We start from the raw sequence: 15,100 nt of genomic DNA on the forward strand, positions 1-15,100 counted from the left end.
AGACGCAGCCTCAGAATAGAGGGATGTCCATTTAGAACAGAGAGGAAGAGGAATTCCTTCAGCAGAGAGTGGTGAATCTGTGGAATTCATTGGCAAGGAGAGTGATGGCGACCAGGACGTTGGGTGTATTTAAGGCAGAAGTTGATAGGTTCTTCATTTATAAGGGGGTAAAGAGGAGAGGGTGGGAGAGTGGGGTTAGTAAAACATAATCAACAGTATGGCTTCTGCCCCCATCCTTTCCGGTCCTGATGAAGGGTCTCAACTCAAAACATTAACTGTTCATTTCCATCCATAGATGCTGCCTGACCTGCTGAGTTTTTTTTTACAGTACAACGCAAGAACAGGCCATTCAGCCCACAGTGTTATGCTGTACCAGCTAAAAAGTAAATTAAAACAATCCCAAACAGTAATCCTTCCTACCTACAGCATAGGTCCATATCCCTCCATCTTCCTCGCATCCATGTGCCTGTCCAAACGTCTCTTAAAAGCCTCTAATGTATTTGCCTCTACCACCAAACCAGGCAAAGCATTCCAGAGAATCCACCCCTCTGAGTAAAAAACTCACCCCTCACATCCCCCTCGAACCTACCCCCTCTCACCTTCAATGCATGCCTCTGGTATTAGACATTTCAATCCTAGGAAATAGATACTCCCTGTCCACTCTATCGATGCCTCTCATAATCTTGTAAACCTCTGTCAGATCTCCCCTCAGCCTCCACCTTTCCTCCAGCATTTCGTATTGTGATGGAATGGCAGTGCAGACTTGATGGGCCAGATGGCCTATTTATGGCTCTGGGGTACACATTGATAGAAATGATATCCTGTAACCTCTGCTGATCTCATCTGTTGAAACCCCTTCCCGTTTAATACCCCCCCTCCCTCCAGTCTGGGGAGCAGACTCTGTCCCTCCCTGTTGAAGGTGCCCATCCTGGCATTCTGGCGGCAGCCACCAGGGGGCAGCATTGGTCCAGATTGTGAGTGGAGGCATCGCAGGCCTTTACCCAAAGGGGATTTAATTCAGTGATTTCAATTTCACAACGTTACTACACCATGATTCAGACCGCGTTTCAGATCACCACATGGTCACCTCTATCCAGACCGCATCCTGGAAACTCCCCATTGTACCTGTTCCTTCTCCAGTCACCCCCGGGCATGGACATTGAGCCCTGCCCTACTGTCTGCTTCTCCTTTGGACCATTGAAGTGCTAATTTAGCCAGGCCAAAGGGCAAACTGGCCAGGAAGATCCCCCCCCCCCCCACCCCAGTGACCCACAAACTTCCTTCCCTGTCCCTTGGTGACCAGAGATCAGCAGCAGGGGGCTGAGGGGCAGCCATTGCAGAATCTCAGAGGCTGCAAACCCCTCACACCTTCACCAACCCTTCCTGGGCACAGAAGTGACCTCCAGACTTTCTCCCATCTCATCTCAGGATGCCCCCAACCACCCCACCACCAGAAAACAGCCTCAAATTGCCCCTCGAGGGAAATTGGAGGGAGAGGGAGAGCGGGGGAGGTGGAGAGGAGGGCTGACAAGAGGAGGAAAGTGGGAGGTGGAGAGGGGGATAAGGGGTGGAGGGGAGGAAGGTGGAGGTACAGATAGAGAGGGAGGAGGAGGGAGATTGGAGGTGGGGTTTGAAGGTAGAAGGGGTGGGAAGGGGGAGGGGAGATGGTGGTTCCAGAGAGGGAGGATAGGGCAGGTGGTTGGATTGAGTGGGAGGCTGGGGGCTCCGACACCCTACTGAGGGAGAGGGTGCTTGCTCTGGGGGTGTGGGACGGGACACTGATGGCCCCCTCTGGCCCCTCCAGGTGAGAAGATGACCTTGTCCATCTCGGTGTTGCTGTCTCTCACTGTCTTCCTGCTGCTGTTGGCCGACAAGGTCCCGGAGACCTCTCTCGGGGTCCCCATCATCGTCAAGTACCTGATGTTCACCATGATCCTCGTCACCTTCTCCGTCATCCTCAGTGTGGTCGTCCTCAACCTGCACCATCGCTCGCCCAGTACTCACGCCATGCCCGGCTGGGTCCGACAGGTAACAGGCATGGTGTGGAGCAGGGAGATCCCCTCTCGGGCCCCTTCACCCCCTCCCACTCCACTCGTGCCCCTTTCACCCCTCATCATCCTCCCCTTCACCCCTCCCACTCCACTCGTGCCCCTTTCACCCCTCATCATCCTCCCCTTCACCCCTCCCACTCCACTCATGCTCCCTTCACCCCCTCATCCCCCTCCCCTTCACTCCATCCCATTGGCATCTCCTCATTACTCCTCTTGAAACACCCTTCTACTCCCTCCTCACCCCATCTCCTGCCCTCCCCTCGGGGTACCCAGTTTCCCCGAGGTGCCCCAATTCCTTTGCCTTTAGACTGATGTTGCCACCAAGGGTGGGCTGGCCCTCCCTCGGCCCCTCGCGGACCCTGGCCCTTGACCATCTGTCTGGACCCCCATCCTGATGTCTCTCCCAGATCAGAGGCAGCAGGTGATCGCGGCTCTGGGAGACGCCCCTCAATGCCCTCTTCTTCCGTCTCAGATTTTCATCCAGACCCTACCTCGGTACCTGTGGATCCAGAGGCCCAAGGCAGAGCCGACCGTCGGCGAGAAGCCGCTGATCCTCAGCAGGGCTGCCGATGAGTACTTCATCCGGAAACCCAACGTCGACTTCGTCTGCCCGAAAGAGAACAACAGGTACCGGGGTCGCTGGGATCTCCTCGCAGCATGAACACAACCCTTCCCATCCCCGCTCTCCACCATGCCCCCGGTTAACCAGGCTGGCCCAAAAGTTCAAAGTAAATCGATTATCAAAGCACATATACGTCACCGTATCCACCCTGAGGTTCATCTCCTTGTGGGCATGCACAGCAGATACAAGAACCAAAATAGAACCAATAGAAGGTTACACCCAACGGGACAGACAAACAACCAACGTACAAAGTAAATTTATCATCAAAATGCCTATCTGTCACCATGTACAACCCTAAGGTTCATTACCTTGTGGGTATTCTCAGCACGTCTATAGAAAAACAAGCTCAACAGAACCAGTGACAGACTGCACTAACTAGGGTGTTCAACAAGAGCGCAGAAGACAACAAACTGAAAATGCAAAAAGAAAGGGAAAAAAATAAATAAGAAGAATAAAATTCCACAACAGTCAGATAAAGCTTCCAAGGATATCGGCGAAATCCATGTGAGCATATGCAATTCTGCATCACTACACATCACTAAACTTAAATGTGGACACATCCTGGAAAAATGAAGACATTATCACTATTGAAGAAATAGTTCACCAATGGAAGAGCAGGACCCTCCATGGAGGACATTTCCATGATCTGAGCAGACTAGGTGTTGACGAGGAAGCATCGAGCACCTGGCTCAGAGTTGGAGATACCTTCCCAAACTTTTGTAGATGTGTAGTGGCTGACTACATCATGGCCTGGTATGGAAACACTAATGCCTCAAATGCTACAAAAAGCAGTGGATTCATCCCAGTCCATCATGGCTAAAGCTCTCCCTAACTACATGAAACACAGTTGCAGGAAAGCAGCATCCATCATCAGGGTCCCCCACCACGCAGGTCGTGCTGTCTTCTCACTGCTGCCACCAGAAGCCTCAGGACTCACACCACCAGGTTTGGGAACAGTTACTACCCCTCAAACATCAGGCCCTTGAAGCAGGAATCATAAAATCGTAAAAAAGTACAGCACAGAAACAGGCCTTTTGGCCCATCTAGCCCGTGCAGAATCATTTAAACTGTCTAGTCTCATCAACCATAAACTCACATCGAGCTCACATGTACCACTTGTGCTGGCAGCTTGATCCACCCTCTGAGTGAAGGAGTTTCCCCTTCATGTTTCACCCTTAACCCATGACCTCTGGTTGTCATCCCACACAACCTCAGTGGAAAAAGCCTGCTTGTATTTACGCTATCTATACCCCTCAGAATTTTGTATACCTCTATCAAATCTCCCCTCAATCTTCTACATTCCAAGGAATAAAAGTCCTAACCTGTTCAATCTTCCCTTTAACTCAGGTCATCCGGACCCGGCAACATCTTAGCAAATCTTTTCTGTATTCTTTCAACCTTGTTTACATTTTTCCTGTAGGTAGGTGACTAGAACTACACACAATATTCTAATTTAGGCCTACACCTTATACAACTTCAACACAACATCCCAACTCTTGTACGCAATATTTTGATTTATGAAGGCCAATGTGCCAGAAGGTTTTCTTTACGACCCTGTCTATCTGTCACACCGCTTTCAATGAATCATGGACCCATATTCCCAGATTCTTTTGTTCTACCTCGCTCCTCAGTGCCCTACCGTTCACTGTGTAAGACCTACCCTGGTTGGTCCTCACGAAGTGCAACACTTTCCTGCGTTACATTCCATCTGAGGAGATAACTTCACTCACCCCATCATTGAAATGTTACAACTAATGAACTCACTTTCAAGGACTCTTCATCTCATGTAGAACCATAGAACATTACAGCACAGAAACAGGCCTTTTGTCCCTTCTTGGCTGTGCCAAACCATTTTTCTGCCTAGTCCCACTGACCTGCACCTGGCCCATATCCCTCCATACACCTCTCATCCATGTACCTGTCCAAGTTTTTCTTAAAGGTTAAAAGTGAGCCCGCAGTTACCACTTCATCTGGCAGCTCATTCATCCCACACTCCCACCACTCTCTGCGTGAAGAAGCCCCCCCCCAATGTTCCCTTTAAACTTTTCCCCCTTCACCCTTAACCCATGTCCTCTGGTTTTTCCCTCCCCTAGCCTCAGTGGAAAAAGCCTGTTTGCATTCACTCTGTCTACACCCATCATAATTTTATATATCTCTCAAATCTCCCCTCATTCTTTTATGCTCCAGGGAATAAAGTCCCATGTTCTCAATATTTATTGCACATTTATTTATTATTTTTTTGTACTTGCAGAGTTTGTTGTCTTCTGCACTCTGGCTGAGTGCCCAAGTTGATGCAGTCTTCCATTGATTCTATTATGGTCATTATTCTATTATGGATTTATTGAGCATGCCCATAAAAAATGAATCTCAGGGTTGTATATACTGACGTATATGAACCTGGATGATAAATTTACTTTGAATTTTGAAGTCCCCTGAATTAACAAGTTGTTCACTGCCCACAGTTGTGTTGTGATTTGCATTACACTAACCGAAGTGCCTCTGATCCAGGTTCTGTTCCCGCAAGGAGGCTGGATGTTCTCCGTGACCGAGGTGGTTCCCTCTGGGTGCTCCAGTTTCCTTCCAGTGACGCATTAGTAGTTTAATTGGTCACGTGGGTGTGAGCCAGAAGGGCCATATCTCTAAATTTAAAAAAAGTAAAAATCATGGAAAACTTAAATCCTCACCATCTCACTCATCTTCTCTAGTCACCGATGACAACATTGGACAGCGAATTGTTTTGAAGGTTGCTTCGTCAGAATTCTTTTATTTTGTGTTTATGATAGACCGGGGGAGGGACGGGTAAGGAGAGTGAGGGGGAGGGGGCTTTGAGTGGAATAATGAAGTGATGTGAGTGGGATGGAGTGAAGGGGAGAAAGTGGGGTTGAGGGGAGGGAGTGGGAGGACATGAAGGGGGCATGAGTGGGGAATCTCCCTGCACCCACCCTGTGCCCGTTACCTGTCGGACCCAGCTGGGCATGCCGTGGGTGGTGCAGGTTGAGGACGATGGAGATGGTGAACATCATCTACTTGACGACGATTCACACCCCAACAGCATTTTGAGAAACGTTAAATTAACTTTTATTGAATATAGTGTGTTTAATTGGATAACAGTGCTGGCGCTTTGCAATAATTCAATTAAGCTAAAAATATTTTGTTGATGATTTACTTTTGTACTCAGTGTCTGAGGCTTCTTGCTTAAGTGTCCAACAATAATCGCCAGCATTGATGGATTCCAGTTGCCCTGATACTGTTTCTCCATGACCGCAATGTCCTGGTGAAACCTTTCACCATGCTCGTCACTGACAGTGCCGAGATTTGCAGGGGAGAAGTCTAAGTGGGGTTGCAGAAAACGAATCTTTAGTGACATGTTGCACTTCATGGTTTTGTATGTTTGAATCATGTTGTCAACCAGGTGCACATAGTTTGGTGCTGTCATTGCCAAAAAAAGTTTCAACAACATTCTTGAATGCCTTCCATGGAATTTTCTCCGGTCCCACCAGAACTTCTTCGAATTGCCTGTCATTGATGTCCTGTTTGATTTGTGGACCAACAAAAATGCCTTCCTTAATCTTATCATCAGTTTTTCTGACTTGAATTATGAATTGATATAGGTGATTTTTAAAAAACGGTGTGTGATAGTGAAATTTCATGGTGATTTCCAAAATCCACATGATACACCCAGAAGTACTCAGGAAGCAAAATCTTTGTTGTCTAGTGTCATCCACCATTGACACTCGATGTACTTTTGAGGGTAGACGGTGGCCTTGGAGACAGAAGGGACTGCAGATGCTGCATTCTAAAGCAACACACAACTTCTGGAGTGGAGGAACTCTGCCGGTCAGGCGGTATCTGGGGTGGGAGAAGTAGGTGGGTCAACATTTCAGGTTGAGATCCTTCACCCAGATGGTCTCTCCAGTCTCAGCTCGAAACGTTGGACTGGTCATTTTCCTCTACATCTGCGAGGTAGATCTGAGCTTTGTGCAGACGTTATGCCCTCCCTGGTCTGACCTTTGCCTCTCCCCACCGACTCTTTTGTCCTCAGGACGGTCCGGCAGCCAGAACGGCTCTTCTCAGAGATGAACTGGTACATGAACGGGGTAGCCCCGCAAACGGCCCTGCCCCCGGATCTCAAGGCAGCGGTGGACGCCATCAAATACATCGCCAACGAACTGAAGGCGCAAGAGGAATATGACGAGGTGAGGTGGTGGCAGTGCTGCTGGGGGAGGGAGCGAGGAGCAATCTCCATGGTAACCAACTAAGCTCGGCCCATCTCACTTTGTACGCTCTCATCCAAGCGTTGACCCAACATAATACTCCGGTACGCTTTGGGCACTGAGTTCAAGGGTCATTGCTAGGGGTATTGAGTTCAAGGGTCATTGGTTGTGGTATTGAGTTCAAGGGTCATTGGTTGGGTTATTGAGTTCAAAGATCTTTGGTTGGGGCATTGAAGTCAAGGGTCATTGTGCTCATGTTGGGAAGTTGTGTTTCAACTTTATTAAAAACTGGTCAGGCCACATCTGGAGTACTGCATTCACTTCTGGTTGCGTGTAGATGAGGCTTTGGAGAGGGTCACCAGGGTGCTGCCTCGATTAGAGGGCATGATCTACAAGAAGAGGTTGGACAAACTCGGGTGTTTTCTCTGGAGCAACAGAGCCCGAGGGGAGTCCTGATAGAATTATGAAAGGCAAAGACGGAGTTGGCAACCAGTGTCTTCCTCCTAGGGTCAAAATGTCTCAGCTAGAGGGCATTCATTAATGATGAAAACGGAAAAGTTGGAAGGAGATGTGTGGGCCAAGCTTTTTTTTTATATAGAGTGGTGGATACCTGGATTGCACTGTCAAAGGCGGTGGATAGGATAGAGGTGTTCAGGACGTTTTTTAGTCAGATGAACATGGAGGGATATGGACTTTGTTTAGGCAGGGGATGCCATTTAAGTACGAGTGTAATTAGTTCAGCTTTCAAGAGGACAACCACCTTGTTGTACGGTGTGGAGGTTTGCATGCCTCAATGACCCGGAGAGCGGTGCTGCCTGGAGTCAGGTCCTTGTGCTTTCACTCTTGGTAGGGTCAGCCACGTCAAATAGGTCAAAAGGCAAAGGTCAGACTAAGAGTGGTCCACCAGTCCTCCAGGTTCAGGGGTTCAACTTGGGGCCAACGACCCTGACAGGTCAAAAAATTGTTATGGAAAGAGCAATGAAGAACCCTTCTATACAGAGGATCTTCATTGAAACCTGCAGAGTGGATAGTTCCATTGGTGGGAGAGTCTGGGACCAGAGGGCACAATCTCAGAATAGAAGGGCATCCCTTCAGCCAGAGGGTGGTGAATCTGTGGGATCCATCGCCACAGACTGTTATGGAGGCCAGGTCACTGGGAATAATTTTACACCTCAGGAGAGGTCACAGCCTCAGGACGTCCCTTTAGAACTGAGATGAGGAGGGATTTCTTTTGCCAGAGGGCAGTGTGTCTGGAAGCCAAGTCATTGAGTATATTAAAGCCAAGGCTGATAAGTTCTTGATTAGTAAGGGTGTCAAAGGTTACAGGGAGAAGGCAGGAGAATGGAGTTGAGAGGGAAAATAAATCAGCCGTGGTGGAATAGCGTAGCAGACTCAAAAGGCCGTAGGGCATAATTCGTCTGTTATGGACATTCCCTGTGATGGTGGGACTGAGTTATGAGGAGAAACTGGATCTTTTCACAAAGGACGGGGAAATTTGGAGGAGAGATGGGTGTTGTATAAAATTATGAGTGGTATAGATTGGTTAGACTACAGGAAACATCTCGTTACTGTCAGAGGTCAATAAAACCTAGGGGTCATAGATCTAGGGTTCTGAGGGGTGAGTTTAGAGGACTGAGTACAGACTGCCGGAGAGAGGGATCGTGTTTGGGTGAGTGGCTATGGGCCGAGTCTATTTCCACCGTGATGGACTGACTGGCCTGCATGCACAAGGCCTGGTCTTTTCCTACTCCACTCCCTGGCTTATCACTCCCCTTTCTCTCCCTCCCAGCTGAAGAAGGACTGGCAGTACGTGGCAATGGTTGTCGACCGCATCTTCCTCTTTGTCTTCATCAGCTTCACCTCCATCGGGACGCTCAGCATCTTCCTGGACGCTAGCTACAACGTCCCCCCTGTTGATCCATTCTTCGACCCCTTCTCCTGATTTCCCCACGCCCCCTCCCCCACTGACCATCATTCTCCTTTTTCTGGTGGGGGAACAATATATTTATTGCGGACTATAGGGGAGTACTGGGGTTGACTGTGTTAATCTGTGGTTTTCAGTAATCTTGTGGTGTTGCCAGCACCCATGGGCCTGAGTTGGCTGAGCTGGGTCTTTGCTCCTTAGAACGTTGGACGATAAGGGGTGACCTTATAGAAGTGTTTAAAATGGTGAGGCGTCTCTACCCCAGGGTGGTGGTGGGGGTGGGGGGTAGGGTGAGAGGGAGAAATTTAAAATGTATGTGAAGGGCAGCTTTTCTGCGCAGGGAGCACTCGGATAGAGAGATAGGTACATAGACAGAGGGATATGGGCCGACCTCGGCAAGCTGGGTGGACACAGTGGTCAGCACGGACTGGTTGGGCTGAGCGGCCTCTATCTGTGCACTATGGGGGGGGGCAGAAACCCTGAGATCAGAACAGCCATACCCCCAGCACCGTGAAGACCTTTCTCCCCCCCACCCACCCTCACCTCCCTTCACCTGATTGAATTAATCCCCACCAGGGTAACCCCAGTCCTGATTCCAGTATGTCCTTTGTAGGGTTGTCGTGGCAGTCATTCCTCACCCCCCCCCCCCCCCCCGAGGAAGGCAGGGATGGATTTCCAAGCCACCCCCACCCCACTTTCCAGAGATGGAGGAGAGGAGATTCACTTCCTTGGCTTGCCACTACCGTGGAGATGTTGGGTGGGGTGGACCTACAGGAAGCCAGGGGTGAGTTTCTGAGCTTGGGGGTTGGAGGGGAGGGATGAGTGCCCTGGGAGAGGAGTAACTGTGGTTACCCTACATTCTACACAACAACAGCCCTATTCTCTCCCTCCAGTAGGATGGTGGGACACAGCTTGCCCCCACTTGGTGTAGCAAACCGTTTAGAGATCCCACCATGCATGGCGAGGCTCTGACTGCACTGGCTTTAAAAAAATATTAAATGCAGCAAATCCGAAATAAAACCCAGAAACACTCAACTGGCTGGGGAGCAGGAGAGTCAATATTTCAGACCCAAGAACTGCTCAGTGCTTGCAGCTCTCCAGGCGTCAGCTTAAGCTGTGCATCGAAATACGCAGCAAAATCTGTCGCTTAATTCAACGACCAACGCAGGCCAAGGATGTGCTGGGGCAGGGAGGACAGCCTGCCAGTGTCCTCACACTTCTGGCGCAAACACAGCACACCCACAACAAAGCAACCCTGACCTGTACATCTTTGGAATGGGGGACCCAAAGGAAAGCCACACGGTCCTGAGAGGAAAATCTCCTCAGACCGCGGCGGGAATTGAACCCGCCGCGGTCTGCAGGCGCAGTAAAGCCTTGTGCTAACCACTACACTACCATGCTACCGTCTGTCAGTTTATTGCTGGGAAGTGTGGATGCTGATTTTGGAGGGGTTGGGAGTGTAAGCGTGGGGCATGGAGACATGTTAACCCGATCAGTAGCAGTGGGAAGTTGGAAAGCCCGAGCAGTGGGGGCCCAATTTGAGGGGAAATACAATGCAAGGCTGAGTTTTTTCTCTCTGCGAAAAAATAAACGAGCAAAGAGCTAAAACTCCAGCCAGGGTGGGTTGCTATTTTATTAAAACATCACAAGCCTGGTGCTGTTTCGTGGCAGCTGGCCCCAGTTAGCGAGGGTGTAGCCTTGATGATCTCTTCAGGAAAGGCCCTGGCTTCATTCTGGCCCAGAGTGGGTCGGGGGAATGGGAGACCTCCCAGATTAAAGATGGTCTTTACTGTCACACGTAGAGTGAAATGCCTCATTTGTGTCAACGATCAACGCAGTCCAAGGATGTGCTGGGGGCAGCCTGGAGTATCACCGTGCATTTGGCACCAATGTAGCATAGCCACAAATTCCTAACCCTAACTCGTGGACCTTCAGAATGAGTGAGGGAATGGTACAAACCCCAGGGTGTGGAGAGTTGTGGTAGGGAACAGCACCAGTTCAAAGCAGGGGCTTTGTAGATACAGGAGACTCACTCCACCCGGAGCGGCTTAGTCACACAATGAAGCCATTCAGCCCATCGTGCCTGCTCTGTCATTCAGCTATGGCTTTTGTTCTCAGTCCCATTAGTCACAGAAACAGGCCCCTCGCCTCATCTACTCCATGCCACGCCATTTAAACTGCCCACTCCCATCAACCTGCACCGTGCCCGTAGCCCTCCATACCCCTTTTGTCCATGTGCCTATCCAAACTTCTCTTCGACATTGATTTCACCACTTGTGCTGGCAGCTCGTTCCACACTCTCACAACCGTCTGAGTGAATAAGGTTCCCCTTAAACTTTTCACCTTTCACCATTAACCCGGACCTCAGTGGAAAAAGCCTGCCTTGCATTTACTCTATTCATACCACTCATAATTTTGTACCTATCAGACCTCCCTTCAATCGAAGCTCTAGGTACATTTATTACCAAAGTATGTATACATTGTACAATCTTGAGATTCATCTCCTAACAGGCAGCCACAAAACAAGAAACCCAAAGAACTCTTTTAAAAAAAAGACTGACAACTGTTCAATCTGCAGAAAGTGAGAAAAAAATTGTACAAACAATAAAAGTAAGCAAATAGCATTCAGAACAAAAGTGAGTCCTCAGACATGAAGCCCTCAGTTCAGACCACAGCTTTAACCTCAGTGCAGTGAAGAGTAAACGGTGTGGAGTAGCAAGCAGACCCTCGCCTCTGGCCCCGGCACCCTGCATTTTCAAACCATTTGGCCCAGCGTTTAAATCATCCAAACATCGGATCACTCCGCTCAGAGACCCGGGTCCTGTTGCATCGATACACTCCGGGCCTGGACCCCGCCACCATGTTCCGGGCCGTACCCGACCTTTCCAAATCGACCCGGCGCTCATATCGATCGAACCTCGCTCTGTGTAGGTGGATCTGCCTCTCTCCTCCACTCGGCTCGCACCGACTTCTCCTCGAACGTGCCTTGACCTTGCCCAACTTCGCCTCGCACAGCTACACTTCAACACTCGTCTCAGCTTCACTTCCACTCACCTCTTGATTGTTTACCACAATTTTTACAATAAAATTGTTTTTCATAAAGTATTCACTTGTATTTCTTGTTTTGTTAACCACCAGTAAGCTGTCACTCACCTTCAGCCACGTCATCTTAAACCGGAAGATGCTCCAAGGAATAAAGTCCTAACCTATTCAATCTATCCATGAATTTCCAGTTCTCAAGTCCCGGATACGTCCTTGAAAATTGTCTCTGTATTCCTTCAATTTCATTGATATCTTTCCTGTAGGTAGGTGACTAGAACTGTACACAATACTCCAAATTAGACCTCACCAACATCTTGTACAACTTCAACATAACGTCCCATCTCCTGTACTCAGTACTTTGATTTAGGAAAACCAAAGTGCCAAAAGCTTTATTTACGACCCTATCTACCTGTGATGCCACTTTCAGTGAATTATGGGCCCTTTGTTCTACCACGCTCCTCGGTTCCCTACTGTTCACCCTGGTTGGTCCTCCCAAAGTGCAACATCTCACACTTGTCTGCATTAAACTCCACCTGCCATTTTCCAGCCCGTGGTTCAGATCCCACTACAAGCCATGATAGGCTTTCTCATTGTCCTCTACACTCTTAATCTTGGTGTCATCTGCAAACTTGCTGATCCAGTGAACCACATTCTCATTCAGATCTAGATGACAAACGAGGGACCCAGCACCACACACCACTAGTCACAGGCTTCCAGAATGGCAACAGTCTACTACCACTCCCTCGCTTCTCCCACAAAGCCAATGTCTAAACCAGTTACCACCTCATCTTGAATGCCAAGTGACTGAACCTTCTTGACCAACCTCCCATGCAGGACCTTGTCAAATGCCTTGCTAAAGTCCATGTAGACAACATTCACTGCCTTGTCTTCATCCACTTTCCTGGTAACTTCCTTGAAAACTCCATTAAGATTTGGTAGACATGATCTACTACACACAAAGCCACTCTGACTATCCCTAATCAGTCTCTATCTATCCAAATACTTATATATCCAATCCCTTAGAATATCCTCCAATAACTTTCCCACTACTGATATCAGGCTCACCAGCCTATAATTTCCTGTATTATTTTTAGAATGGCAGAACCACACTAGCTGTCCTCCAATGCACCAGTACCTCACCTGTTGCTAAGGAAATTTAAATATCTCTGCTAGGGCCCCTGCACTTGCCTCCTGTAGGGTCTAAGGGAACACCTTATGTCCTGGGGATTTATCCACCCTAATTTGCCTCAAGACAGCAAACACCCCCTCCTCTGTAATCTGCATCGAGTCCATGACCTCTCTGCTGTTTTGCCTCACTTCCATAGACTCTGTGTCCATCCCCCCAGTAAGTACTGATATGGGAGTTAGGGTTTGAGGGTCGGCACAACATTGTAGGCCGAAGGGCCTGTAATGTGCTGTACTGTTCTATGTTCTAAAAGATCTCCTCCATCTCTTTTGGCTTCACACATGGATTACCATTCTGATCTTCCAGAGGACTAATTTTGTCCCTTGCAATCCTTTTGCTGTTAACGTATCTGTAGAATTTCTTCAGATTCTCATTCATCTTGTTGCTAGGGCAACCTTGTGCCTTCTTTTAGCCCTTCTGATTTCTTAAGAGTTGTCTTGCATTTCTTATACCCAAGTACCTCATTTGTTCCTGCCTGCCTGTAGCTGCTATGCACCTTTTTTTTCTTAACCAGGGCCTCTCTTGAAAACCAAGGTGCCCTAAACCTGTTATCCTTGCCTTTTACTCTGACAGGCCCATACAGGCTTTGAACTCCCAAAATTTCACTTCTAAAGGCTTCACACTTACCAAGTACACCTTTGCCAGAAAACAACCTGTCAAAATCCACACTTGCCAGATCCTTTGATGCCATCAAAATTGGCCTTTCTCCAATTCAGAATCTCAACCTGTGGATCAAACCTCTCTTTATGCATATTTACTTTGAGACTAATGACACTGTGATCACTAGATGCAAAGTGATCCCCAGCACAAGCTTCTGTTACCTGCCCTGTCTCATTACCTAGTGGGAGATTCTACCCATCACCTTTGCTAATCAAGAACCTGTCAACCTCTGCTTTGTCAACCCAATGACTTGGCCTCTGCAGCTGTCTGTGGCAATGAATTCCACAGATTCACCACCCTCTGGCTGAAGAAATTCCTCATCTCCCTTTTAAAGGGACATCTCCTCGGATTCTGAGGTTGTAGCCCCTGGTCCTAGCCCTCCTAATGATGTGTGCTCGATACAGGCAGTTCAGTGTTTGCTCACTGAGGGAGGGGATGTGCAGGGTGATGTCAGACAGCAAGATTTTTGGGCATCGGCATAACTTGGTAGGGGAACACAAATTAGGCCAGAAAGCAAGATGCCACAGGCATTCCAAATCAGACGTGAGAGCAAGATTAGGAAGCAATTGGAATTGCTGACATCCTTCTGTCAGACAACAGTTTACAGTGGGAGCTCTGTTAACCCCACACTCTCAATAATCCAGCAGAGTTTCTACAACAGTTTCTGGCAAGGTGTAGAGCAAGATCACATGAACTACTGGCCCAAGGGATTAACGTTCCATCATCCCCTTCCTCCCCACCTGGGCCAGGAGCAGCTCCTCAGGCTGTGTGGTGCCAATCCAATGTCACTGGGAAGGAAGTGGAGTGGGAGGGTGGTGGGCTGCCGCCTACGGCTGGACAGGTGGGGCCCGACAGGTCTCTGCCCACCTGCTTTGCCCCCAGTCCTGGCCCAGTGCAGTAAAGGAACCAAGCATCTTGGGCACAGCAGGATCCCATTCACCTGCCAGACCACCAGCTCTGAAACTCCACCCCATTCTCCACCCAACTACACAGGGTCGCAGGATTGAGTCCTGCTCGATGCATCCCTAGGCCCAAAAAAAAAAGTCCCACATGCAGCCCTGGGAGAATGCTGCTTGGTCTGAGGTCACTGGAGGACTGTCATGGCCTTCGGGAAGCATCCAGACAGAAAAACTGGGTGGCACAGGGTAGGCCACAAAGCCTGTCTCGGTGCTGTACTGGCCCCTGTTGTAGAAGGAGCTGGCAGAAACTATTCTGTATGGAGGTCACCACCTAGAAAAATCAAGTGGGCTCTTCCTGTGCAATTCTCCCATCAAGCTCCCTGCAGACCAGAGGCCATATCTGGAACTCGCTGCTGGCCAGGGAGGAGCCCCACTGGTTGAGAATGAAGAGGGGCACCGCAGGCCAAGGCCTACCTGAGGAGGAGTGGCCCACGCAGGCCAA

At 49.1% G+C, this 15,100-nt stretch overlaps 1 protein-coding gene across 1 annotated transcript; it reads left to right on the top strand.

Moving 5' to 3' along the window:
* Window positions 1–1,276: 1,276 nt before the first annotated feature.
* Window positions 1,277–14,993, top strand: LOC132396931 (acetylcholine receptor subunit beta-like). Its single transcript, XM_059975047.1, has 4 exons — window positions 1,277–2,028; window positions 2,524–2,678; window positions 6,716–6,869; window positions 8,677–14,993. The coding sequence occupies exons 1-4, from the start codon at window positions 1,813–1,815 to the stop codon at window positions 8,827–8,829; spliced, it is 678 nt and encodes a 225-aa protein (XP_059831030.1). The 5' UTR covers window positions 1,277–1,812; the 3' UTR covers window positions 8,830–14,993.
* Window positions 14,994–15,100: the final 107 nt, after the last annotated feature.

The sequence above is a fragment of the Hypanus sabinus genome, chromosome 7 (genome assembly GCF_030144855.1).
Source record: "Hypanus sabinus isolate sHypSab1 chromosome 7, sHypSab1.hap1, whole genome shotgun sequence".
NCBI classification, from domain to species: Eukaryota; Metazoa; Chordata; class Chondrichthyes; order Myliobatiformes; family Dasyatidae; genus Hypanus; species Hypanus sabinus.

Coding starts and splice junctions, on each gene's coding strand:
- LOC132396931 (XM_059975047.1), top strand. CDS start 1,813: ATGACCTTGTCCATCTCGGTGTTGCTGTCTCTCACTGTCTTCCTGCTG. Junction 2,679..6,715: donor TGCCCGAAAGAGAACAACAG/GTACCGGGGTCG, acceptor TTTTGTCCTCAG/GACGGTCCGGCAGCCAGAAC. Junction 6,870..8,676: donor CGCAAGAGGAATATGACGAG/GTGAGGTGGTGG, acceptor TCTCCCTCCCAG/CTGAAGAAGGACTGGCAGTA.